General features: G+C 37.7%; 1 protein-coding gene across 1 annotated transcript; it reads right to left on the bottom strand.

The window, feature by feature from the left end:
* Window positions 1-23197: 23197 nt before the first annotated feature.
* LOC135499789 (uncharacterized) lies at window positions 23198-24574 on the bottom strand. Its single transcript, XM_064790744.1, has 3 exons — window positions 24147-24574; window positions 23617-23847; window positions 23198-23453 (listed from the first exon to the last, which is right to left on the bottom strand). Exons 1-3 carry the CDS (start codon window positions 24341-24343, stop codon window positions 23297-23299), a joined length of 585 nt encoding a protein of 194 aa, XP_064646814.1. The 5' UTR covers window positions 24344-24574; the 3' UTR covers window positions 23198-23296.
* Between the last annotated feature and the right edge of the window lie 627 nt (window positions 24575-25201).

Raw genomic sequence — 25201 nt, 5'->3', positions numbered from 1 at the left:
GAACAACATACAGAACATCATTTCCATCAATTTTTGCTAACCGAGTTCATTTGGATTGAAACGTGACAGATTTGGGACACAAAGAGTCTGCTAAAAGAGCTCTTCTTACCTGTGGGCATGCTGGACACTTTGAGTACTCAATCCCTGAACACAATGGAGCTAGTGTTTCCATTTGATGGATAAAATAACGATACTCCTCAAAAGACTCGTTAATCAACACCTTATAGATGTCTTGGAAAACCTGTAAAATAGTAGGTTAACACTTCTTCAATGCCCAAAAAATGAATACAATAAGGAAAATTCAAATAATGATTTAAAATAAATAAGTCCAGGATGTATTGATCACACAAAATGGTCAAGAAATAATGTAACAAACTCCATCTGGGTTGTTGCGAGTGTGACCAGAGTCACTAGAATTGAATTATAGAAATGTAACAGGAGCACAGAATACATCAGTAATCAAGAAAACAGAACATTTATGAGACCTAAATCATCTTTAACAAATATTACACAAATGGTTGGCCTTAGGCTAATTCGTCCAGCCATTCATCTGTTCTTTTATATTATGTAAGATTGTGACTATTTTCTGCATGCACAAAACTGGTTCAATCATGATGTCGATGTGGTGAGATACAAGCCAGTATATTTGCTGAAATACGAGACGGAGCAGAAAAAGGCTCTCACCGGATTTTCCATCTGAACAAAAGGATGATAAATGAATTTCAAGGCTTCGCAGAAATCTCGGACAGGCACTGGAACCATCAGGTACAATACACGCAGCATTTCCATAATATGGAAACTGAAGCAGATCTTTGGTTTGATTGGGGATGCTGGCCAAAGGTGGTGTCTTATAAGAGTGATGGACTCGCATTCACAACGACAGAATTGAAACATCACAAAATGATGACGCCCTGAAAATATACATGTATTACAACCTTTTCTTTCAATCTGGACAAAGAAATAAATTTTTAACCAGTTAACACACAAAAGAGTTTCTCTCCTGTGATAACTATTGGACATGTCATGATGCAATGTTATGTAATTTCCGCACATACCAAGCAACGTCAAGATACTTGGTCAATCTTTTTATAATAAGCAACCTTAAATTAAAATAGCAGGATTTACATTTACCTTTTGAATCAACAACTATGATTTTCTTCAAATACTTTTCCTCACAGAACTGGTGAACTTCACACTCAATAGGCGCAACAGAAAGGGTATAACGAACCCATGCATTTTCCTGAAGTGAAACAAGAAATGTAATAAGACCATGGATTGACAAGAAGGTGGGTAAAACTAAAAGTCTTTACCAACCAACCCAAGTAGAGCTATGTATCAGTTTTAACTCCAATAACAGGTGCCGTTATAATGGTTGTAAAAACACAAATAGTTTCTGGCTTTATGCAAGTATCATGCACATATCCTAATATCGAATGCAGGATTAATTGGCAATTCTGGGACAGCGAGGTCACATTGATCTCGCAGTGCACCTATCTACATCAGCCCTGGCTACATCTCAAGGCAGTTGATGGTATCCAGAGATAAACAGTTGTGCTGTCCAGTGTAGGATCACTTGCCATACAGATTTTGTGGTTTATCACGAGATTATCTATGTTCTCCAATTGAATTTTACAGTTAAGCTATAGTTCCATGGTCTCCCATCATGACATATGGACAATTATATAATAATAATAATAATACGAGTCTTATACAGCGCAGTATCCAACCATTAACTGGCCGCTCAAAGCGCTTGAAAGGCCTCTTTAAAAAGCAAATGTTTCAGTTGTCCCTTGAAAGATAGCAGAGAGCTGCAGTTCCTAACAGTTGAAGGAAGTTTGTTCCACAGCTGAGGGGCTCCAATTGAAAATGCTCTACCACCGACTGACATGACATTGGTCTTTGGGATAGACAGAAGAACGGCCGATGAAGAGCGCAGAGTTCGAGAAACGGTATGAACGGAGAGAAGTTCTGAAAGGTATTGGGGAGCAAGTTGGTGAAGACACTTGTAAGTAAGAAGGAGAACCTTGTACTTGATGCGCTGTTGCACAGGAAGCCAATGTAGAGACCTGAGTACTGGGGAAATGGAAGATCGTTTCTTGGTCTTGGTAATTAGGCGAGCGGCAGAATTTTGTACCTTCTGTAGGGGTATAATTGTTGAATTGGGACAACCAAGGAAAAGGGAATTACAGAAATCCAGGCGAGATATTACAAGAGCCTGGACATATAACCTGGTGGTATTTGGAGTTAGATATTTTTTGATTTTCCCGATGTTACGAATGTGAAAATTGGTGGCCCGTACACATGTGTTAATGTGTTCTTTGAAATTGAAATCATGGTCCAAGATCACACCCAAATCTCTTGCAGAAACAGAAGAATATACATTTGCATCAATGACACGGATGGCGGGGAGATTAATAGTGCTGCTGAACCTGCGGGAACAGATTAGCAGAATCTCGGTCTTGTCGCCATTACAGCTAAGAAAGTTGTCGACCAACCAGAGATTTAAATCGTGGACAGCATTAGAGATCTTGGAGCAGGTGGTACTAATCTCAGTTATAGTGAAGGCCACATACAATTGACTGTCAACAGCATATAAGTGGTACATAATGGCATGCTTACGGATGATTCCACCAACTGGGGTAGTGTAGACAGTAAAAAGTACTGGTCCCAGTATAGAACCCTGGGGAACACCGAACTTGATAGGACTAGGTCTTGACAATTTGCCGTCAATGCATACCTCTCGTGATCTGTTATCAAGATAAGACGAAACCCATGCCAGTGCTGTGCCAGTAACACCCATAGCAGCAAGTCTCTGAAGTAGTCTGGAATGGTCCACAGTGTCAAATGCGGCGCTCATGTCGAGTAATACAAGGAGTACACACTTCTTTTCATCAAGTGCATGAATTATGTCATTGTGTACTCGCAATAGTGCCGTTTCAACACTGTGAAGTGGTTTGGAAGCAGATTGAAACTTGTCAAGAGCACCGTTTTCAGCAATATGGCTTGATAACTGATTGCAAACCACCCTCTCCAAAACCTTTGAAAGGAAGGACAGGTTAGAGACAGGCCTGTAGTTTTTGAGTGTGTCAGCATCTAAGGATGGCTTCTAAATCAAGGGATTAAGAATAGCTCGTTTGAAAGAGCTTGGCACCATGCCACTTTCCAATGAGGAATTGACTATCTTGCAAATCAGGCGCATAATGTCTCCTGGTAGGCACTTCCTAAGCAAAGATGTTGGGAGTGGGTCTAATGCACACTGTATTGGTTTCATGTCACTAATGAGTTTGAGTAGCCCGTGTTCAGTTACAGGCTTAAATACATCAAGGTATGAAGTCAGTGAATAATGTTCATCTAATGATTCATTCGAAACTGACGCTGGAAACTTGTCTCTGATGAGTTGCACCTTCTCACTGAAAAATGAACTGAACCGTTCAGCAAGAGAATAATAATAATGGGTTGATAGGAATCCTAGGTATTTTGAAGCCATTTTGACCAAAGCCCTTACAGGCCTTTGGTCTCAAAAAGGCTTCAAATTAGCTTAGAAACCCCTAAGAACCAGCCACCCCATTATTATTATTCTTAGGGAATACTATAGCTCAATGGGTTATTTCCTTAAAATAAATGGCCTTTTTACTGTCTTCATTATCCAAAACTGAAGTTAAAACCAAACATAATTATTCATCAGCTTCTGGAGTAATAAAGTATTATCCAATAGCAACTCAACATAAAAGTAACTTCACCTATGACTTCTTTAATTTAGAAGTAACTGTTACCAGTAACAATTTCTTCAGACTACAAGAAACTAAGATAACACCTGAGTTTTTGAGCCTGAAAAATAAGAAAAACTGTCTGCGACTGGAAAAGAATCCATTATCGTTTTACCAGAACCAATTTAACATGGCTGTTTGGTTTGCTACTACCGGTTGTGGTATTTCAATAGATGATCACTTGAATCACAGTGACCCATTGATAAGGTCAATTTACAGATTTCATGTTTACTATCAAATATTGAAGATCATGAAGAATCTAGAGATACCAATTCCAGGTGAAAGTGATTTCAATGAGACAAACAATAACATTAACCGTAGGAAACTAGGAGGGTTATTGAGTGAATTTGGTTTAAAAGACGAATATGATTTCTCAGTGTTTGAAAATAACGGTGGTTGGAGGTCATGGAGTGTACCGGATTACAACCCGAACATAACTGATCCCGGATATTACATCAATGATTCTAAAAATCAATTTCTTCCTCATGCAAGTTCATGAAAATAGAATGCCACCGATGTTCAGTAAAGACTGGGATGCTGGAATGGCTAATTTCAAATATCCAGATACTTTCATTAAGTATCATGTGAAACAACACAAGAATGTATTTGATGTAATTACACAAAATTAATGTCAAACCTATCAACAATTCCTGATATTTAAATCAAATGGTTTCTCTAATCCTGGAATAGAGAGGTTGAATGACACAATAAGAACATATGTTTACTGTATTCTGGGTGCTCAGGCGTTGACCAGAACACCAATAATTGGAGTACCGGGTACAGAATTGGATGCTCAGAAGGAATTTAACAAACTATTAAAGGACTCGATTAATCAACATCCTGATATTCCCACTTCAATTCAAAGATACCAAAAAACAGTGAGTGACACTCATACAAGACTAGATTATGTAATAGCACCAGGACTGTATGTCATAGGGTCAAATATGGTACTCGTTATTGGTAAGCTGGATAACTACAATAATAACATTTTAATAGCACCAAAAAATGCTAAACCTGGTAAGAATGACATTAACCACAAAAAGACCTTACCACCACCACTGATGGAAGGAAATAGTTCTAAGAAAATAAGAGTTGAGAGTAGTGTTGATACTGTCAAGACCAGTCATACACCAAAGAGTAATGTTGATGCACCAAAAACAACTGAAACATCAAAGAATACTCCTACTACTAAACGGGACACCAAAGTTGAGAGGGAGGATGATACTCATGAAACAATTAAATTCATGCTTTACTCAGTTGTTGGTACATTGATTGTTTTTATGGTTAGATAAATAAGTAATTATGGCTGAAGGAGGTGAAGATTATGAAATGGATGATTACGATCCTAATTTCGATCCTGATGTGGATGATCTTCCTGATTGGAGAAAGTATAGAATTTTTCAAGATGACGGCACAACATACAACACAGGTAATACAAATCTTACTACTGAAACTTCATTCACTACAACTCCAGAAAGAGCAAGAGGTATTGATCCGCAACTAGAGCAAGAGAAGAGTTGGCTACTATTTAAAGAGGATAAACTTGCAGAAGCATTGAAAGGGACGGGATGGAAATATGACCCTAACAAACTGAGTAATCTAGCATCACGTATTTATTTGTACAACAACGATCCTTACTTCTTTCCAACAAATGAAGAACTCGCAAACTTTACAGAACAACAAAAGAAAAAAATTAAACTATTCACTGATCCTTTAAATAAACAGAAATACTGGATCATTCCTTTACTTAAAGATAATGGTAAATTCTTTACTGAAAGCATATTAAAGAATAAGTTTGGTACTAGATTTGCTGACATGATTAGAGGTATGATTGCACCTGATGAACCAGCACCTATGGAAGGACCTAGAATGGCACCTATGGAAGGCCCGGAACCAGTAAGTCAACCACAACCGGTATCAACTCAAGCTGTTGAAACACAGTCACTAATTAATGAGGTAAACAGTTCAAACCAACCAATAGATAAACTGATAGATTCTAATGATGATGAACTTAAAACACTGGGTTTTACTGAATCTGCCTTGAGAGAACTTAGAGGGTTAAAACAGGCTGGTGATGATCTAGCTGCAGTAAAGAGGGATAAGGACATGCAAATAGAGGAATTAGAAAATCAACTTCATAATTTAACAAGAGACTATGTAAAGTCTGTAGAAGAAGATGCTAAAGATACGGGGGAGTTGAAAAAGCAAATAGATGAACTAAATGACAAATTGCATGAGGAAATGTCAAAGGTATGGAGGTTAGACAATGACAGGGAGTCACAAACTAGAAGAATTAAACGTTTAATTGTTGATGTTCTAAAGAAACCAATTCAACTATTCCTCTAAAGGACAGAATAAAGTTACTTTTTAAGACGTATGGTGTAACCATAATAACAGCTGTTGTAATGACATTTACAACTCTAGGTCTCAGTATCAGTAGTGCTTTAAGTGGTGCCACTAAATCTGTAAAACCAACTCCAGGACCAGACCCAACTCCATGACCAGACCCAACTCCAGGACCTACACCAGAACCTGGGCCAGGACCAAAACCATCAATACCAGATAAAGTAAAAGAAGGTCTCAAGAAGTTTGCTGAATGGCTAAAAGAACTAGCTAAGAAATCAGCTGCAGCTTTACCTGGAATAATAGGGTCTTTAGTTTCATTTCTCCTGAAAACAATTGGTGCAGTTGTTGGCTTTCTAGCTGAACATCTGATCATAGCAGTTATTGCTATTGTGAGCTCCATAATCTATGGTTTAATTAGCCTTAAAATCACGTAAAAGGTTAAAATCACGTAAAAGGTCTTATGTGACCTTCTATCAAAAACAATGTTTAAAAAAATAATTATCATGTAAATATGAATAAATACATCTCATTAAAAGATTATTATTCTAGTGAGTGGAACAATGAGAATCTTAAAGGATTCATTCGTCCTAGGGCCATGGATAGAAATTTCAGTGAAGAAAATGACAGCAAGAATTATGACAGTGGGAAATTTGATAAGCCTACTGAGACACACAAAGTAGTCCTGCCAAGAATGAAAGAATATGACGTCAGTACCAACACTAATGCCCAATTCTGCCGTAATTGCAAACGTTGGACACTTTTTGAGTACCAAAAAATTTAAATTTAGCCAGGAACGCCGCTAAACCTGTGAAGTATCAATTCTGCATTGTTTGTAATGCAACCAGTTACGATGATGATTTTAAGACTCTTGAGATCAAGATTGACAACAAGATTCGTTATTTTGACATTATTCTTAGAAAGCTTGGATGGAGACGTTTGTCTGAATCGGTTCTCAAATATTTAAAGGACCTTGTGGAAGTGTATTTACAATGCTACTTTTCAAGTCACAGAAAATGTCTTAGTAAGCAGAGATATGAAAGTACAGTCCACTTAGCTTTAAAAATGGGTATTGCCACTCTCCCCTCTAAGTTACGGGAAAAGGGGTTACATGGCGAGGCCATACTTGTTGAATTTCACTGTGGGGAATATGACTGGTTTCTTGCCATTGAATTTATCAACAGGGCTATTGGTAAACCCCAATTAACAGATGAGAATATCACTGACCTTAGACTAGTCTACTATGCTTTCCTTAGATTTCTGCTTTACTGTGGTGTGAAGGTCACAATAACTACAAGGTATTTTTACACCAAGCCTTTAAAACGATGAAAATTGATTATGTAATATTTAGACCTTTTTTAACCAACAAGGAGCGAGTTAATGATTTGGAGAGATTATGGTATGATTTCACTCAAAGTATTTTCTTCCAGAATTACAAGGTTGAGAAGGAATATGACCAGGATATTGACAAGCAGTTTGACGTTTTATTGAGTGCTAGTGCAGGTCGAGACATTAACTGCATCAGTAGTATTAAGTTAGCACCAGCTAGTGTTAAGTGCAATAAACTTGTGAAAACAGCATTTTGCACTTAACACTCATGTTTCTATTATTTTAAATGAACAGTCAGCAAATGAATAGTCAGACATCATCTGTAATTGAACAACAAATGAAACATATTGGTGTTATCAATCAAAACCCAGTCGGACTCAGTCCTGAGAGCATAGCTCGAGTCGGGGCTTCTAACCAACAGAACACTGGTAGTTACCAACAGAACACTGGTAGTTACCAACAGAACAGTACTAACTTTCAACAGAACTGCACTACAAATCAACAAGTTTCAAACAAGAAGTTGAATAGTTCAAATTTAGTTACTCCCAGTCAAGGAATAGTCAATTCTAGTTGCCAACTAGGATCAACTAGCAATCAACAAGGTTCAAGTAGCAATCAACAAAATTTGAACTATTTGACTGATAGTGGCCTTAAAGCCAAACAAGACTTAGAAATTTTAGTTGCAACTGGGAAAAGCAAGTATTTACTTAATAAACAACTAACTTTAAATGACTTAGATAATATGACAGAAAAGGAACTCTTAAAACACCACAGAATCTACCAGACAAAGATGGCTGCCAGACTTAATGATTCTTTGGGTAAGACAGTACTTAAAGCTTACACTAAATTATCAAGGTGGTTATTACCAATAGATGACGAGGATGATCTTTACCATGACCTCAGAAATGATTACATCGTTACCAATGAACTTGACAAATGGCTTGGATGGTTTAGTATCAAAATGGGACCATTGACGGCACTTGCTTCAACAACACTTATTACTTTAGGCCATTGTCATGAGGAATCATCAATGAATACATCGGGTATGAATACACCAAATATGAATACACCAAATATGACTGTCTCTGAATGTGACAAACTAATAGATGAAAGTCTAAATATTACAGGTAGAGAAGACTAAATTAACCTGGTCATGAGAACATAGTTCGAATTTATTCGGCCAAGATAAATGGAACTTGAAACTGTAACTGATACTACTAAAGTTTCAGTGTCTAAGAAACCTCGATCAGAGAAACAATTAGCATGGTCTAGAGAACTGGGTAGAAGATCTCAGGAATTTAAGAGGATAAAAAAGGATAAGATGACATTTAAAGTACAGTACTCCTCCCCAAACAACAGAGTTGTGGAAAAGGAGGAAGAAGAAGTAGAGGAAGAAGAACCACAATCTCAAAATACTGATGTATCACTGCGTGAATCTACCAGTAATACCTATGTCTATGTAGGTTTAGGTGCAATTATTTTAGCAGCATTTCTTATGTTTCAGAAACTTCCTAAAAAAGTAAGTAAAGAGCAGCGATCAGGCTTGAATGAAGCAGTCATGAAGGGATCACTCAGGAAGGGGTCAATTAGCCCTCTTGTTAAACCTGTAGTTAAAGAGAAGAAATGTACTCTTCCTTTAATGGAATGATCTCATCAGGTGGTCCGAGGTGCTTGTCTTCACCACAAGAGTTTAACTCTATTCTTAACTCTAAAGAAACCTCTGTTCCTCTGAAATTAACTAGCTTACCATTCTCATCAGTGATTTCGAATTTTATGTGATTAGTACACTTATTTATCGTTTTCTTACAATTCGGTTCGTATCGCTGCATTTTTATTTGGTCACCATCTTCTACAGGTATGATGCAGAAAATGTCAGATGGTTTATTGTTGTAGAGGGTCTTAGCTTTGTCAACCAAATTAGCTTGCAGGAATAGATATTTCCTGTAAAAGTTGAGTGGTCTTGTGGAGTAGTATTTTCCTTTCTTGGAGTATTTTCCTTTCTTGGTGAATTTAGTTTGCTTAAAGCCAAACCACTCATTCACCACTGTGAGCTGTTTTTCTATCACCTCTCTTATGGTTTTGCTTATTTGAAAACCTTCTGTGTTTCTCTCAATCTTGATTTTTTCATTTTTATCTAACTTGTCTACTTTCAGAGGGTACTCTTTATCCTCTGTAAGTTCAAGGGTTATGTAATTATTGTTATCACAGTAAATTTTCACATGGCTTATTCCGTTTTCTTTTATGTATGTTTGCCATACCTCACAAAACGAACTTAAACTAAAATGTCGAGAGTATGGAAATGGGTATTTAGTAATGGTGTCTTTAGTTGTGGTAGATTCATTTTCCAAATACCGTTCGCAAACTTTCATGACTTCCTTTTCAAGTGCATCTGTTTCAAGTCCAGGAGCAAATAATGTCCTAAATTCATCCATACACCATAATTGTTTATCTAAGGGCTCATTTGTTGTAATTCTGGTTATTTCGACTAGAAATGAGAACATCCTGAATCCCTATGGTAGAAAATCACCTGTCCACCATGAATTGTAAAAGGTTATCGATTTCAAAGTAATGGATTTTATGTCTAATTGGTCTGTTAAGTAGTACTCAAATTTGGCTTCATTACATTCTTGTTCACTGATTATGAAGTCCATTTCTATTTAATTCAAGAGATTTATTGAATTAATAAATTTTAGTCTAATAAATAGAATGACTGATAAGAATCAGAAAAATACTTTGCACTACATGTGACAAGTACATATCATACAATAATATGGCCATTCACAGGAGAACCAAAGGTCACCTGACCAAATTAAATCCGGATTATGTCCCTATTGCTCAACCCCGAGCCCCATCACTGATCACTAAAAGTATGGATAAGAAACTTGCATTTGAGGAAAATGAGCTAGATGGCATAAAGAAAGTGAGTGGAGTAGAAATAGTAAAACAATTTGGCAAGCCTGTTGTCACCATTAGTTTGAAGATTGACAGAGAAGCTAAACAAGTGTATGAATACAGAGATAAATTAGAGGAGGTATTATTTCAACTCAATGATTACCATCACAAAATTAGCATATCAGTATTTGCTCAGTTTGATCGACCTTTGGTCGAAGAGCAGAGCATTGATCGTCAGGGTGAAAGTGTAACCCGGACTACGTCCAGAGAGCATAGCTCGACACACCCCATACAGTCTCCAATGGAAAGCATAATTTCAAGGAACCAGGCAATTTATGCCATAACCAACCAGTTAAACTACATTAAGACACAGATTGAGGAAAGGTACTTTCAAGGGTCTGGACTTACTTTAAATAAAATAGAGTCTTGTAACATGACCATCTGTTCTTACAAGAGGTGTAAAGGTGGTCATTACACTAAATTACCATTTAAAACAAAAGCTGCAATTAATGTGGAGTCCAATGACAATAAATGTTTTCTCTGGTCTTTATTGGCCGCTAAATATCTAAAGGAAAATCCTGAGAGTACATTTAATATCACTACTGACATGCTAGAAATGACTTCGTCACGAGAACAGAGTTCGAAAACTACTGATATCAAAATAGAATCATTTCCTGTATGTATTCAAAAAGATATCCCTAAGATAGAGAGTGATAATAATCTCAAAATTAATGTGTTCAAGTTAGAGAACGAATGGGCTAAAAGCATTTATGCCGCAAAACTAGAACCTCTCTACCTGTCCAAGAATTATGACGATGATGATGTCATTGATCTGCTCTATTTCAAGGACCATTTCATGTACATAAGAGACATCAATCTTTTCTTCAGGTCACTCGCTCATAGAGTGTATCTTTGCAGGAGATGCATGAATTACTTTTACAGGAAGTCTACACTAGACAATCATAAAAAGAAATGTGGAGAACACGATTACTGTAAGATCAGTCTGCCTCCACCTAACAGTAAATGGTCACAGCTTAAATTTGAAAAAAACACTCATTTAAAAATAGAGTTCCATTTGTAATCTATGCTGATTTTGAATCAATAAGCGAGCCAGTAGTATCAGTAGAGCCACCTATGATGAAAGAACCGAGTTCAAAGAAGCTATTCAAACATCATGAATCAGCTGTTGGTGTTTATGTTCACTCAGACTACCCACAACTTTACAGTAGCCAGTATGTGTCTCACAGGGGTGCTGATGTTGTAGATGTGTTCTGTAACTGGTTAATCAGGCTGGAAGAACAATTCTCTAATTTATTGAACTGTAACTTTCCTCTAACAATGACAGATGAAGACTGGCAGAAATATCAATTAGAAACACAATGTTATTACTGTAATCAACCTTTAGGATATGACAAGGTCAAGGATCACGATCACTACAGTGGTAGATATCGAGGTGCTGCTCACAGCTCATGCAATTTGAATGAAAATAAAGCCATGTTCGTTCCAGTATTTTTTCACAATCTTAGTAATTATGATTCACACCTGTTTATTAAAGACTTAATGACTAAACTACCGAAGTACAAGAAACTGAAATTACTTGCCAAAACAGCAGAGGAATACATGTCATTTCAGTTCGGTTGTTTCAGGTTTTTGGACTCGTACAGATTCATGCAGTCCAGTTTAGACAACATAACCAAATCAATGCTGGATGATGACTTTAAAATTACGAGACAGAAGTTCCCAAATACCATTGATTTTAAACTATTGAGGAAGAAGGGTTCAGTACCTTACTCTTTTTACACATCACATGAAAGCTACAATGTCACTTACCTAGAAAAGTCTATGTTTTTTCACGAATTGAAAAATGAAATGACACCTGATTCTGCCTATGATGAGGCTAAGGTAATATGGGATCATTTCAAGATCAGGAATCACGGTGAGTTCATTGACCTCTACCTCAAAACTGATGTGATCCTTTTAGCTGATTTATTTGAGAAATTCAGGGATGTCAATTTGAACTACTTTCAGATAGATCCATGTCACTGTTACTCGGCACCAGGCCTAACCTGGCAAGCTGGTTTGAAGTACACAGGAATAAACCTAGAACTACTGACTGATACCAACATCTTACTTACTTTTGAGAAAGCAATACGAGGTGGAATTTCGGGTGTTATGGGAACAAGACATGTCAAGGCAGATGAACACCACAAACTACTCTACGTAGACGCAAACAATCTTTACGGATGGGCCATGATGGAACCTCAACCCTATGGTAGTTTTGAAATGATAGATATTGATCCACTTAACATGAATGTTATTAGTAAAGAGCAGATTATGGCAATTCCAAGTGATAGTGAAGTAGGCTACTTCTTAGAGGTGGATTTGGAGTATCCAGGAAATATTAAATTTAAGTCAAGGAACTTTCCATTCTGTCCCGAATCTCTCTTTATTGAAGATGATGAATTAAGTCCTTACTAGAGAGAGTTACTGGGCGATGATAAAAGATCAAACGTAGAGTAACTAATACTAACACAAAAGGATAAAACTAATTATATAGTAGTGCATTACAGAATGCTACAATTTTACCTCAAGCACGGAATGGTACTTAAGAGGGTTCATTCGGTGATATGTTTTAAACAATCAAAGTGGTTAGCACCATACATTGATTTTAATACTAAAAGACGTATGGATTCTAAGACTGATTTTGAGAAAGACTATTTCAAGCTCATGAATAATGCTTTCTACGGAAAGACTTGTGAGAATGTAAGGAACAGGGTGGAAATAGAATTGGTAACGGACGGGGAGAGAGCCAGGAGTGTAATGGCCAATCCCAGGTTTTCATCGATATGCGTATTTGACGAACAGAATGCTGCTATTAGCATGAGGAAAACATCAATGAAATTCAACAAACCAATCTACATAGGAGCTTCAGTACTTGAATTGTCTAAATTATTAATGTATGAATTCTATTATGAAGTTCTTCAACCGTACTTTGGTGAGAAAAATATTGAACTACTGTATCTAGATACAGATTCCTTTGTACTTAACATTAATACTGATGACTTAACTAAAGACTTAAAGGAGTTGAAACACTATTTTGACTTCAGTAATTATCCAAAAGATCATCCACTCTATGACACCAGTAAGAAGAAGGTGCCAGCTTATTTCAAGGATGAGTTAGGAGGAGTCGAGATGACTGAATTCATTGCCCTGAGAAGTAAGATGTATGCTTACAGGACAAAAGATTACGATTCTAAGAAATTAAAGGGTATTGCCAAGAATGTAGTAAAGAGAAATATTTCATTTGATGACTATGTTGATTGTCTTGAAAAGAGTATGTCATTTTACCACAAGATGAGACACTTAAGATCAGATAAACACCAAATCTATTTGGAAGAAGTTGACAAAAAAGCCTCAGTCCTATTGATGATAAGAGGTTCATACTTGAAGATGGAATAAGAACGTTACCATTTGGAATGTATTATGAAGGCTACATAGATTACAGCGTTTCAAACTTCGCTTGAGTGCAAAATCTTTATTAAACTAATGAATATGGTGGCGCTGATGGTAGTGGCACTGGCGGAAATTCACCCCTAACACCGAAGTCATGGTGATAGTGATAGTGATACACCACATTAGGATTAGGACTATTTAGTCCTGTTTGATTTACTGAACTTTTAGTTTTTCTAGCATCTCTGTCTGAGCTATCTTTTTTCCTTGTTCTAAAAAGGTTTTTTTGAGAGACTCTACATCGACATTGGAATTGGTCTCCCTTTGTTTTTTCCTAATGGCATTTTTCATCGAAATGTATTTCTCCTTCTCCTTGAGTATTAAACCGAATTCCTCTGTAGATATGTGAGAATCGGTTAAGGCTTTACTGACCAAATCATTGATTGAGTTCAGTTTGGAAATGGCCAACATGCTTATCTTCTCATGTTTTTCAATTTTCCTTAGAATATTCTTTTTCTCCCAGCCTATGGCCGATGAAATAATGGCACTACCTATTGTTACGCCACCCAGAGCTAAACCTATCGGAGCCGTGATGACACCAGCTAGAGCGGAAACACCAACAGAGCCAGCTGCAATGCTGGCAAAATTAAGGAAATGGCTTATGCCAGTAATCACATCAAAAGCTTTTTTGTATTTTAAAAATATCTTTCTCCTGCATTCAATTTCGCACTCAAAGAACTTCTTAACATCACTAATTGCATTAAGCCTGAAAGACTGAGGGTCTGGTTGAACTCTCTGGACGTAGTCCGGGTTTACTGTCCCGGTATTCTGTTCATTACTCAAATCAGGATAAAGCCTACTTCTGTCTTCCATTTAATTAAGTTTAAAAAACTAATGTGAAAAACTAGAATCAACACCAGAAATAAGTTTATTACTATTAGCATTAGAGGGCTTTATCTTTGGATCAAAGCTCAACTCTTTTGCTGAGGACAAAGTACTGCCTGAAGTAGATCTCCTAGGCCTAGAAGGTGGATTCTCCACAACTGGTGGATTCTCCACGTCTTGCTTGTCAAGCTCATCTAGTTTTTTGTAAAAGTGTTCTAACCTATCTTTCCAATTCTTTGGTCTTTTAGTGTAACCCCATGTTATGCTCATTTAATTAAGTCAAAAGACAAAGTCAAATCAATTCACTGCAAAGAGTAAATTTCTATTAAGTCTATTACTCAACTTAATCATCTCGTTTATCATTTCTGTCATACTACATATGTTAATGTTCTGGTTCATTATCATGTTGTTATTCAAATTAGATAATTTATTAAGCAAAATCATATTTTCATCACAAAGATAATCCCCGAAATGCTGTGATATCACTGTTTTCCAATCTGGTATCACATTCTTGTCTCGAGAGACAAACCAGTTTTCACTTCTCATTTTTTCCATGAAATCCATTGACCTATCCAATTGATCCTTAAATAGTGTGTAGTCTACTGTAGCACTCTTCTGTATGTTTTCTGTCTTTTCCATTGGTCTCATGTTAAACCAAGCAAAGCACAGTTCAGGTTTATCTTTGAATTCCTTGATTGGTAAGACATGATCCAACTCTTCTTCTACTATTGGAGATAGACTCCTCTGGTACTCTAACCACTGTGAGAAGAAACTGTCTGTACATCCTAGATTGAATGATGAATTACCAGTACACTCTCCCTTAGAAATGCGGTTAAGACCAACCCTAATTTTGTGTCTGTCTCTATTACCATTTTGGTCAAGGTAATCCTTTTTGTAATATGAATTAAAACATGATCTGCAGTTACCTCTATTTCCATTTTTACCAAATTCACCATCACTTAGTAATTTATTTTCATAACATTTATTACATCCCTTGATTTCAGTTGAACCACATTCTTTACAGTAATCAAGTAGTTTATTACGTCTGTTCTTTCCAAATTTAATTTCAGGTTTCTTTTCGTAGCATTTAACACAAAACACAGTAGGTCCTGAAATTACTGGTTGTGGCTGATACATAGGTTGCTGCTGAAACATAGGTTGCTGCTGATACATAGGTTGTTGCTGATACACATTGACAGTAGCATTAAATATTTCTCCCTCCATTTCTTTCTTTATTTAGTAGGACATTTTTTTTAATTGCGTTTTTCGAACTTGTTCTTGTGACTTAAGTAACTTTAGAGACTTTATTTCATTTCAATGATTTGATATCAGAAACTGGTAACCATTCATTGAATTTATCACTGTATCCCTTCCACTTCACTAATCCATATTTCTTGCCTTTACTGGTCTTGTACCTCAAGATTTTCTCGATCTTGTACTCTAGCTGGTCAGGATTAGGAACATAACTCAATTCCTCTTCATAGAAATATCCTTGATTTTCCTCTTTATGATAATCTTCAAGTTTGTAGACGATAGGGTGAGTGAAGATGATATGTTTGATTTGGAATACTTCCTCAGTGAAGTTGGGCATGTAACCTTTACCGAAAATGGACTTGTACTTTGAAATTCTTACACTGTCACCTACTTTGTACTTTGTATCACCAAAGGTTTTTTTGAGGTGAAGACCGTAAAGATTGTACCACACAGCTCCTTCGTTTTCCATCTTTCTGGCGTCTACAGGTTTTATACCTATTGATGAGTGAAATGTGTTGTTGTAGCCACTGACCAAGTCATCCAGAACATCAATCCACTTGTCTGTCTCCTTAGCAGTGAAATAACGCCACATTTTTTCTTTAAGAGTCCTGTTGAATCTTTCTACTACCGCTGCCTTCTTATCAGATTTTGTAGAGAACCATTCTATGTCATTTTCTGTTAAGAGTTCCTTGAAGTGTTTGTTGTAGAATTCTGTACCGTCATCAAACTGGATCTTTTCTGGTTTTGCTTCTCTAGAGCTTTGCTCCTTGGACGAAGTCCTGAAAATCAATTTGAATGCGTCTCTGATTTCTTCTCCCCTCTTACTCTTAACAGCTAGAACCCAAGAAAAACGACTGAATAGATCTATGACTGTTAAAATGAATCTGAAACCTTTATTCTTACTCTCGAATTTCTGCATGTCAACCAGGTCGGCTTGCCACTGTTGATCGATGTACGATACCATTGTTTTCCTGAAGGTGAATTTCTTAATGGCCGGTTTGTGTAGTTGGTGAGTTGGTAGTGTTTCTAGAAATTCTTTAACTTCTTTTTGTTTAATAAGTTTACCATCTTCCTTGACCTGTTTCCACATCTTACTCAAAGAACTGTAAGCCACGGGACTCTCGGGGTTGTAGTACAAATCCCTTAGATACTGCTGTGTGTCATCCTTTACATCCATTTAAATGGGTGACGTATTTATTTACGAGCCACATAACATGCTAATTTCTGGTGTCACCAATTGTGGTAAGACATATTTTGCCCTTGACCTCTTAGAAAAGGAGTATCGACACAAATTCCAAAACATAGTCATTTTCTGTCCAACATATTTCAACAATAAGACATATGACAGGAAATGGATTTACCAAGACAAGAGCGTCTACATAGTTAATCCCGAAGCGGTGGCCAGTAATTTGGACCTTGTGCTTCAATTTGCTACTCTGACCTTTGCTGGTTCTAACACATTATTCCTAATTGATGACTGTGCTAATTTGAGAGACACAAAAAAGAAGGTGTCCGAGTTATGTAATCTTGCCTTTTCTGGCAGGCACTACAATCTTACTGTTTGGTTACTAGTTCAGAAGTACAATTCAGTTGTCAAGGACTACAGAGAGAACATAAGAATTTTAGTATTATTTTTTAATAAGGATGAATCAGCCATGAAAGATGCCTTAGAAGAAAACAGTGTTATTCCTAAGGAGAAAAGACAGTACTACATAGAAGAACTTAAGATGAAAAAAGGATCAAAACTGATCATTAGACTACAACATCCATTTGGATTTACTCTTTCACATCAAAAGCCATTTAATTCCAATGAATTTTAATTTCAATGATGTGTCCCTGAGAGCATAGCTCGAGTTAATACCAATTGGTACTGTACATTATGACCATTAAGATCGATGATGTCACCTTTTTCATCCGTTAAGCGAATATTCAGCTTATTGAATCTTGGTTTACAGGGAATTGCTATTGGTTTCTCAAAGGTGTATGCTATTAAATCCCCAAAATTAGCTTATTTCATTGGTCTTGTAGTTAGCACATCAGATGTTTCACCATTACTTAATACACTAGTAGATTCGACTATGTCACAGTGAAAAACAAAATGGTTAATTGGTCTAAAATTGATGGGTTTCTCGCTTACAACATCATCCTTACTTTTATTGTCTAAAGGGTAAGGCCATTCTGTTTTCATGCCAAATAACTCATTGCTTTTACCAATAAAATAGATCTGATAATGCTCCTCATTTTTTCTCTTTAGGAACTTTAATATTGCCTTACCTGTTGGTTCTTCAAGGTCAAATCTGACAGCACCTCGACTCATACTATTTTCTTTCAAATTCTCCGCAAATACTTTTGAAAAGCTCTGTAGGTCATAGAGACCATCTGGTAGCGTAATCTCTGCCACATCAAACCCCTTAACTTTGATTCGGTTATTCTCCCTGGCCGCACTGATGTTGTAAAATGTACAAGGTATTACTGCAAAAGTTAAAGTGATGCTACATGCATCTTGAATTTCAGTCTTGAGATTGACTGTTAAATCACTTGAACTCTGATCCGGGTAGTCGCTGGAATCGATGTTCATTACAGTTACCATTTAGTTAAGTAAATTATTCTTACTTCATAATATTTCTGGGTAGGATTCCTTGATCGTAAAGGTACTCTAATGTTCCATTACTAATAGCTACAGTTCCACCCAGTTTAATAATTTCCTCTAGGTTGGCCTGACTTGGGGGACCGATATTGATTCTCAAGAACCTTTTCAGTAACATAGAGTAACCAATATTGTTGTTGATGCCAACAGTAAACTTTGATACAGTGTATTTATGATATCTTTCTTTCCAGGTGTATCCATTTAATTAGGATGAAAATCTAATGTTGTAGCGAACTTTGTTTCTTTCAGCACCTTAGTGCTGGAGTGAAGCAATCTGAGAATTCTGGATGTTTACCTGGGCATCAGAAACCACGAATATGTGCATTTTGTATGGTCCCTTTCCAGATTTCTTTGTAATAGATAATTGAATACCATCTTTTGTGTTCTGGAGCTTCTTTCCTGATCCGTGTAATCTATTGTCTTCAGTAGTTCTCAGGTCCAACCATAAACCATAGTGATTAGAATCACCATAGTATTTCTCCATTGTCATGTTACAGTCATGAGTTTTCTTCAAATCTTCAGACATGAAGTGTTTCTTGATCTCCTCCCATTGATCCATCATTCTCATTCCTTCTGGGAACACCTGATTGGCAACACCCTCAATTGTGATTTGTACTTTACTTATGTTAGGGTTTTCAAACTTCTCTGAATCTCTAGCTCCATCTGCATAGTCAGACACAAATAATAACAATAATCCTTTAATTGACATTCTTGGAAAGTTGATGTTCTCATTAATCAGTGTTTCATTAGCAGTAACATTAACTGTTTTAAAATGGTCTACCCAATCATAAAATATCGAGAAACCAGAGTTGTACTTGTTGCTCAGTTGATTTGCAATCATCTTATTAGTAACCGTGTCGTAATCAAAACAAATATTTTCAAGTTTGTAGCCCATGCTAGCTGTGGTTGCGGTGACTATGATTTCCTCCTTTGGTGCTAAAGTAATCTCGATGATCACATCTTCTTGAATTGGAAACTTGTAAAATGAAGCATGATGGTGGAATAATTCAAAATCTAATGGTATTTTGTACTTCTTATCAAACACTTCCTTTAGTGTCTTTTCATTAGCTGTTTCACCAGTGACATCAGCTTCAGCTACTCCCGATCTTAATTCTCTAAGATTTTCTGATTGAATACCCTGAAAAACCCTGTCATTCCTTTCTTCTCCAGTTAGCCACAGATCTTTAAATGTAGAAAAATGGCTGTATTCGTCAAGGTCAAATATCTGCTCTGTTCCCCACTTAACCACCATCTTTGAGATTAGATTTCTACCAAGATTATTTACAACACTATTTTTAGAATCACCAGAAATGGTTACATCAGCAGACAAATAAAGAGATTTAGGTACAAAAAATGTATTCTCCCTCAATGCCGGTATTCTAACATACAAAGTTTCTTTGGGATTAGCAGAAGAGGGATTATGAGTAATGATGTGATGCTGCCTCTCAGCTTTCAAACCGAGTGGAATTCTATGTGCTCTATCTGTATTTAATAAATATCCAGTGGCCATCTTGTATTTATTTACTCGTAAAATTAATAATAGTTCCAAGAGCAGGCCTCTAAAAAACACTTGGTTCCACAGTAAAGAGCAATACTACAGTGGCGCCACATGGTGTCAAACTGGTACATCATTCCACTTACTACACTGGTAAATCACACATTGATCCCTTAAATGCAGCACATGCATTATCCGTGCTGTCTTACACCCTGCTGAACATACATACACGTCATTACCCATAATTCCTGTCATCTTGGCAACAGACATGCGCAAACGATGACAGTTTGTTTTGATAGCAACCGGCAAACACTTGTTTGCTAGTTGTACAATGACAACAATCTCAACAATCTCAACAGGAAGTTGTCATCCTTGGCAACCGATAGTCAGCGACATTTTTCATTGTAACATGTAACTAAACAACCGACGCAGTAAACAAGCTTGGCATAGGCCAGTTTTCATATGTTGCCTTCACCGGGAAACGAACCCACGCCGAAACACAACCTCATGTGTGGAAGCTCCATGCTTTACACACTCGGATATTGAACTTTCTATTAGATCAATAACATTTATGCCTATTTAAAGGTCATATATCAAGGTTTTTTGCCATTTTCTGCTGTAAGACGATTTCAAAAGTGTACCTAACACTTTATACAATACAGAAAACCAAATGCAATTAGCTCCATCCATTTTGAAGATATAGCCAATTATGTGTTTGACAACTTGATTACCTGATCAGGCTAGCAACTGGCTTGTTAGAGCCAGGCGGCGGGTTCAGCAAAAGTTGTGATGTAGATCATGTCATGCAATCATAAAAGCAGGAGGGCCTTAATTAGTTATGCACACCTGGAAGTAATGTGTTTCATTCACTATGGTGTATTGTGTGGCTCCGAATTGTGTCAAGGTTAGCACAAAGAACAATCGAATGACGGATGGGACCCATTTTCATGAATTTCCAAAGCCAGTTGAACGAGAGAGGAGGAAGCTGTGGATTCGGAAGTGCAAACGTTTGGAGTGTTGGAAGCCTGGGCCTTCGGCCAAACTTTGCAGTGATCACTTTATCGATACGGATTATCACATGAAGCGGGATATCTGCATCCAACTGAATATTAAATGCCACTTGTTAAAAACAGCTGTTCCATCTGTATTCGATTTGACCAACCCCACTTACATGCGACAGCCTCCAAAGGAACGTTCGTTAGCCAAAAAACGTAAACATCAAGAAGTGAGGCTGCTGAGGTCGGTTGTTATACATAATGTGTAGGCCCTATTGGGGCCTGTGATACCGCATAGTGTCTTCTTGTGTTCCAGCCATAGCATTAGCAAGGTGACAGCGACACAGGTCAGTGTCAGTGACAGCCACTGTCAATGACAGATTATTGTCATCTGACATCTAGGCCTATCTAACGTTGCACGGCATTATATCGTCATGTCAAGATGATTGTGCATAATACCGTCACTTTTCAATAGTAGTTCAGCGTCATGACATAACTGGCGATACAACACAGACGAGGCGAAACAATATTGTGCAACATTAGTCTGTTCAAAAATCATACATGTTATGCATCTGCAACCATCTATCAATGTCTTCTTTGCTATATCGGCAGGTCTGCCATGCAAATTGATTAACCACAAATTCTAATTTATTAACTTTTGACTTTCAGGCACTCCGAGCTGCCGTCCAAGACCCTCGTTTAGGCCTACAGCAACCCGAAGTCCATGTAGATGCAGCCAGTGACCTCCCTGCCACTGCACCTGAAGATGATGATGATCATTTTGATGTGGGGATTGATGCTGCATTCCCTGAGGCTTCCACAGAAGTTGAACCAGACAAACGGCAACCTGCAGTTGTTGAAAAGGTGATATTTATTTTCATCTTTTTAGATTTAGGTGGTCTTGGTGGAGTAATTTTTAACATACAGTATATCACCGTCTCCATTTCAGGCTCTAAAGCTCATCTTGAACTGAAGCTGATCCTCGAACAAGCAGCATTGATCCGTGACATCAAACAGTTGTCCCCAGCAGAACAGACATCCTCGCTGGAGTCCTATCACAACATATGCTGCCACTTTGCTCCCAAGTCTCTACATTTCGGATATGAAGGAATGAAAGCAAGGCAAGTTCTTTTTCATCTATTCTTTGAAACAGAGTGGAACTCAGTGCTAGGTATCACAATCAAGACCCTGACGAGTCTTGTTTTAAATTCTAATCTAAAATTAAAGAAGTAAAAACTGCAGTTAAAAGTGGGACTATAGGCCGGATCTATGGGATTGAACTTAATAATGCATTGCAATAGCTGACAACCTACATGTATTTTAACTATGGTTTTGCGATTTGTTCCAGGCTCTTCCTAGCTGCATTGCACTTCAACGAGAATTCCAAACGTGCCCAAGCAGCGAACAAAGATGGGACTAAGCGATGGTCAGTCTCCTATCCGAAGGCAAAGAAGGGTGAACCTGTGGCAAGGGAAGTGAAAGTACCAGTGACTTATGGTAGGAACCTTTTCAAAAAAGTACTTCTATATCATACATGTAGGTTGAGGATGCTCCTTGAAAATGGCCATATATAGAAAGGGTGACAACATCCGATTGCTTGGCAGAGTGCCAAAGTAGTGTTGTTGCAGTCGTCTTCCTAGCCGCTGATAAAGACTCTCGCCTAGCAGTGGTTGGCACGGTATATGAAACCAGGGGCGGGACATACCACTGCGGTGGGAGTGTACTCTATTAAGGAGAGCACTTGTCAGTCCCATGGGTGTCCTTAGGGACCATCTCAAAATTTACTGATGCAAAAAAAGAGGAACAGTGTTTGTCTGGGGGGAGTTTTCTAGGTGCTCAGTGTTCACAGAGAGACTAACACTGTTCTTCTATTTTGGCATCAGTCAATTTTGAGATGGTCCCTTTAGAGAGGTTCCACTTGACTGTGAACACCATTTCAATTTCCAGAGGTATTTCATGGAGATGATCTTGTGTCACCAAAAACAAACAGGACATCCTATAAATACAAAATATTTATTGTTCAAAAAAAATCAAAATATTCGTTCCTTTTCAGAATACATTGAACTTCTACTGAATGAGGTATTGAGACTTCGAGAGAAAATGCCCTCGTACAGCACTGCATTGGCCAATAGCGAAGATCGCATCAAGTCTACACCCAAGCCAGTCTGTACGAAATACACGAAACGTCAAACCAAACTTGAGGTCGTGGATAGCCGGAAGACTCGATTTAATCGGACGCTCAACTCTTTGGATAACGAAAGCCAGTGTACTCATCTGAGGGCCAGGTAGAGCGAATCTTGTCACGAGCACAGACTGGAAGAGGAAGTCTTTGCTTTTTGCCCAAACGTTGCCAGCACCAGCGCACAAATCTGCGGTATGCAAGGTATCTCCATAACCTGAAAAGACAGTTTGAGAGAAAATTTGAGTTCAGATGAAACATAATGCATACAATGTAGTATGGTCATGAATCCTTTGTGCTGAAAGCAGTTGTTTCTGTTTTGTAAATAAATAGGAAGTGTACATGTACAAGTTTCTGTTATTTTACTTATTTCAACTTACTTGTGCATTGGCTGATCATTTCCTATTGGCCCTTGATCTTGGATAAATTCATACATGGCACTTTCCAGGACATATCGGTCAAGGCAGTTGCTTGCGAATCCGGGATGCAGAGTTATGCAGGCAACTCCATCTGGCTCATAACTTTCCTTCTTGGCCAGAACTGGGGAATAGTCACTGCAGCACATCGACTCTGTTCCAGTGATTTGAGCTGTGCAGTTTCCACAGTCACACCTGAAATGATAAACGTTTACATATTTACAAAAAATGATGATTAACACTAGACCAGTTGCCAGTTGCCCTCCTTGGCTTCCCTCAGTCTCAGTGATGATGAGGCCGAGTCCATGACATGGCAGATGGCAAATGTCCTTCAGAGACTGTTCAAATACATACAACCATTGAACCAATACAAAGCCATCCAAGAAGTGCCAGAGCATCAGATAAAGTCCAATTGTGTATAGTAGTAGTGGATGCATGTCATGATGTAGTGCTGTGTGCATAGAGAACAGAGTGAGAATGTAAACAAAACTTGCCATTTTCTGTTGCCTGCACGTTCAGGGCGTTCATCCTCCACTTCCTCATCACTTTCGTCCGAATGATCACTCTCATTATGATCTAGTGATATCAATGGCTCGAACATGTATGGCTCAACGTTTAAATATCCTTCTGTATCGACCAAAACATCCTCAAATTCACTGCTCTCACTCTCTGAACTGTATGCGGAAGCCATCTTGCTTTGTTCTGACTGACACGACCTACGTCATCAAAAAATCCCTAGCGGCCACATGTGGAACTAATCTAAAGTTGTGTGTGGTGGGAAATTCAAATAGTTTCAAATTGAAAATTGAAATAACTAAATAATGACTTTATTATTAGAATTTTTTTAATGTCTGGGATCTTGTTTTTTTAACCCTCAACATATTTCATGAGTATCAAGCATGTTTTCAAACCTTGATATATGACCTTTAAAGTAACATCTGTTTAAGGTAACACCTGTTTAACATTAATTACGTCAGTGCTGCCATCTGTTAACTTTGGTTTTAACTTCAGTTTTGGATAATGAAGACAGTAAAAAGGCCATTTATTTTAAGGAAATAACCCATTGAGCTGTAGTATTCCCTAAGAATGATAATAATGGGGTGGCTGGTTCTTAGGGGTTTCTAAGCTAATTTGAGGCTAATTTGAGACAAAAGGCCTGTAAGGGCTTTGGTCAAAATGGCTTCAAATACCTAGGATTCCTATCACCCCTTTTTTATTATTCTCATCCCCGAGTCGAAAATCGGCCCCGGTCGAGGGGGTAGGCGGGCATGAAAGTGCTCAGATCTCGAAAACTGTCCAATCAGCAGGGGTCTAGCACACTTGGAGGTGATAGGCATGTAGTCTGAGCATAATAATCCGTCGTAAAACCTCGGGGACATCTTTTACCTTTTGCGTGAAGCCCATCCCCGAGTCGAAAATCGGGTAGGCCGGCATAAAAGTGCTCAGATCTCGAAAACTGTCCAATCAGCAGGGGTCTAGCACACTTGGAGGTGATAGGCATGTAGTCTGAGCATAATAATCCGTCGTAAAACCTCGGGGACATCTTTTA

Source organism: Lineus longissimus, chromosome 15 (assembly GCF_910592395.1).
Source record: "Lineus longissimus chromosome 15, tnLinLong1.2, whole genome shotgun sequence".
In the NCBI taxonomy this organism is placed as follows: Eukaryota; Metazoa; Nemertea; class Pilidiophora; order Heteronemertea; family Lineidae; genus Lineus; species Lineus longissimus.
Note: the sequence above shows the minus strand (reverse complement) of the source record. Positions and strands in the feature narration are given on the sequence as shown.

Coding starts and splice junctions, on each gene's coding strand:
- LOC135499789 (XM_064790744.1), bottom strand. CDS start 24,343: ATGGCTTCCGCATACAGTTCAGAGAGTGAGAGCAGTGAATTTGAGGAT. Junction 23,848..24,146: donor CGTGCAGGCAACAGAAAATG/GCAAGTTTTGTT, acceptor TTATCATTTCAG/GTGTGACTGTGGAAACTGCA. Junction 23,454..23,616: donor AATGATCAGCCAATGCACAA/GTAAGTTGAAAT, acceptor CTGTCTTTTCAG/GTTATGGAGATACCTTGCAT.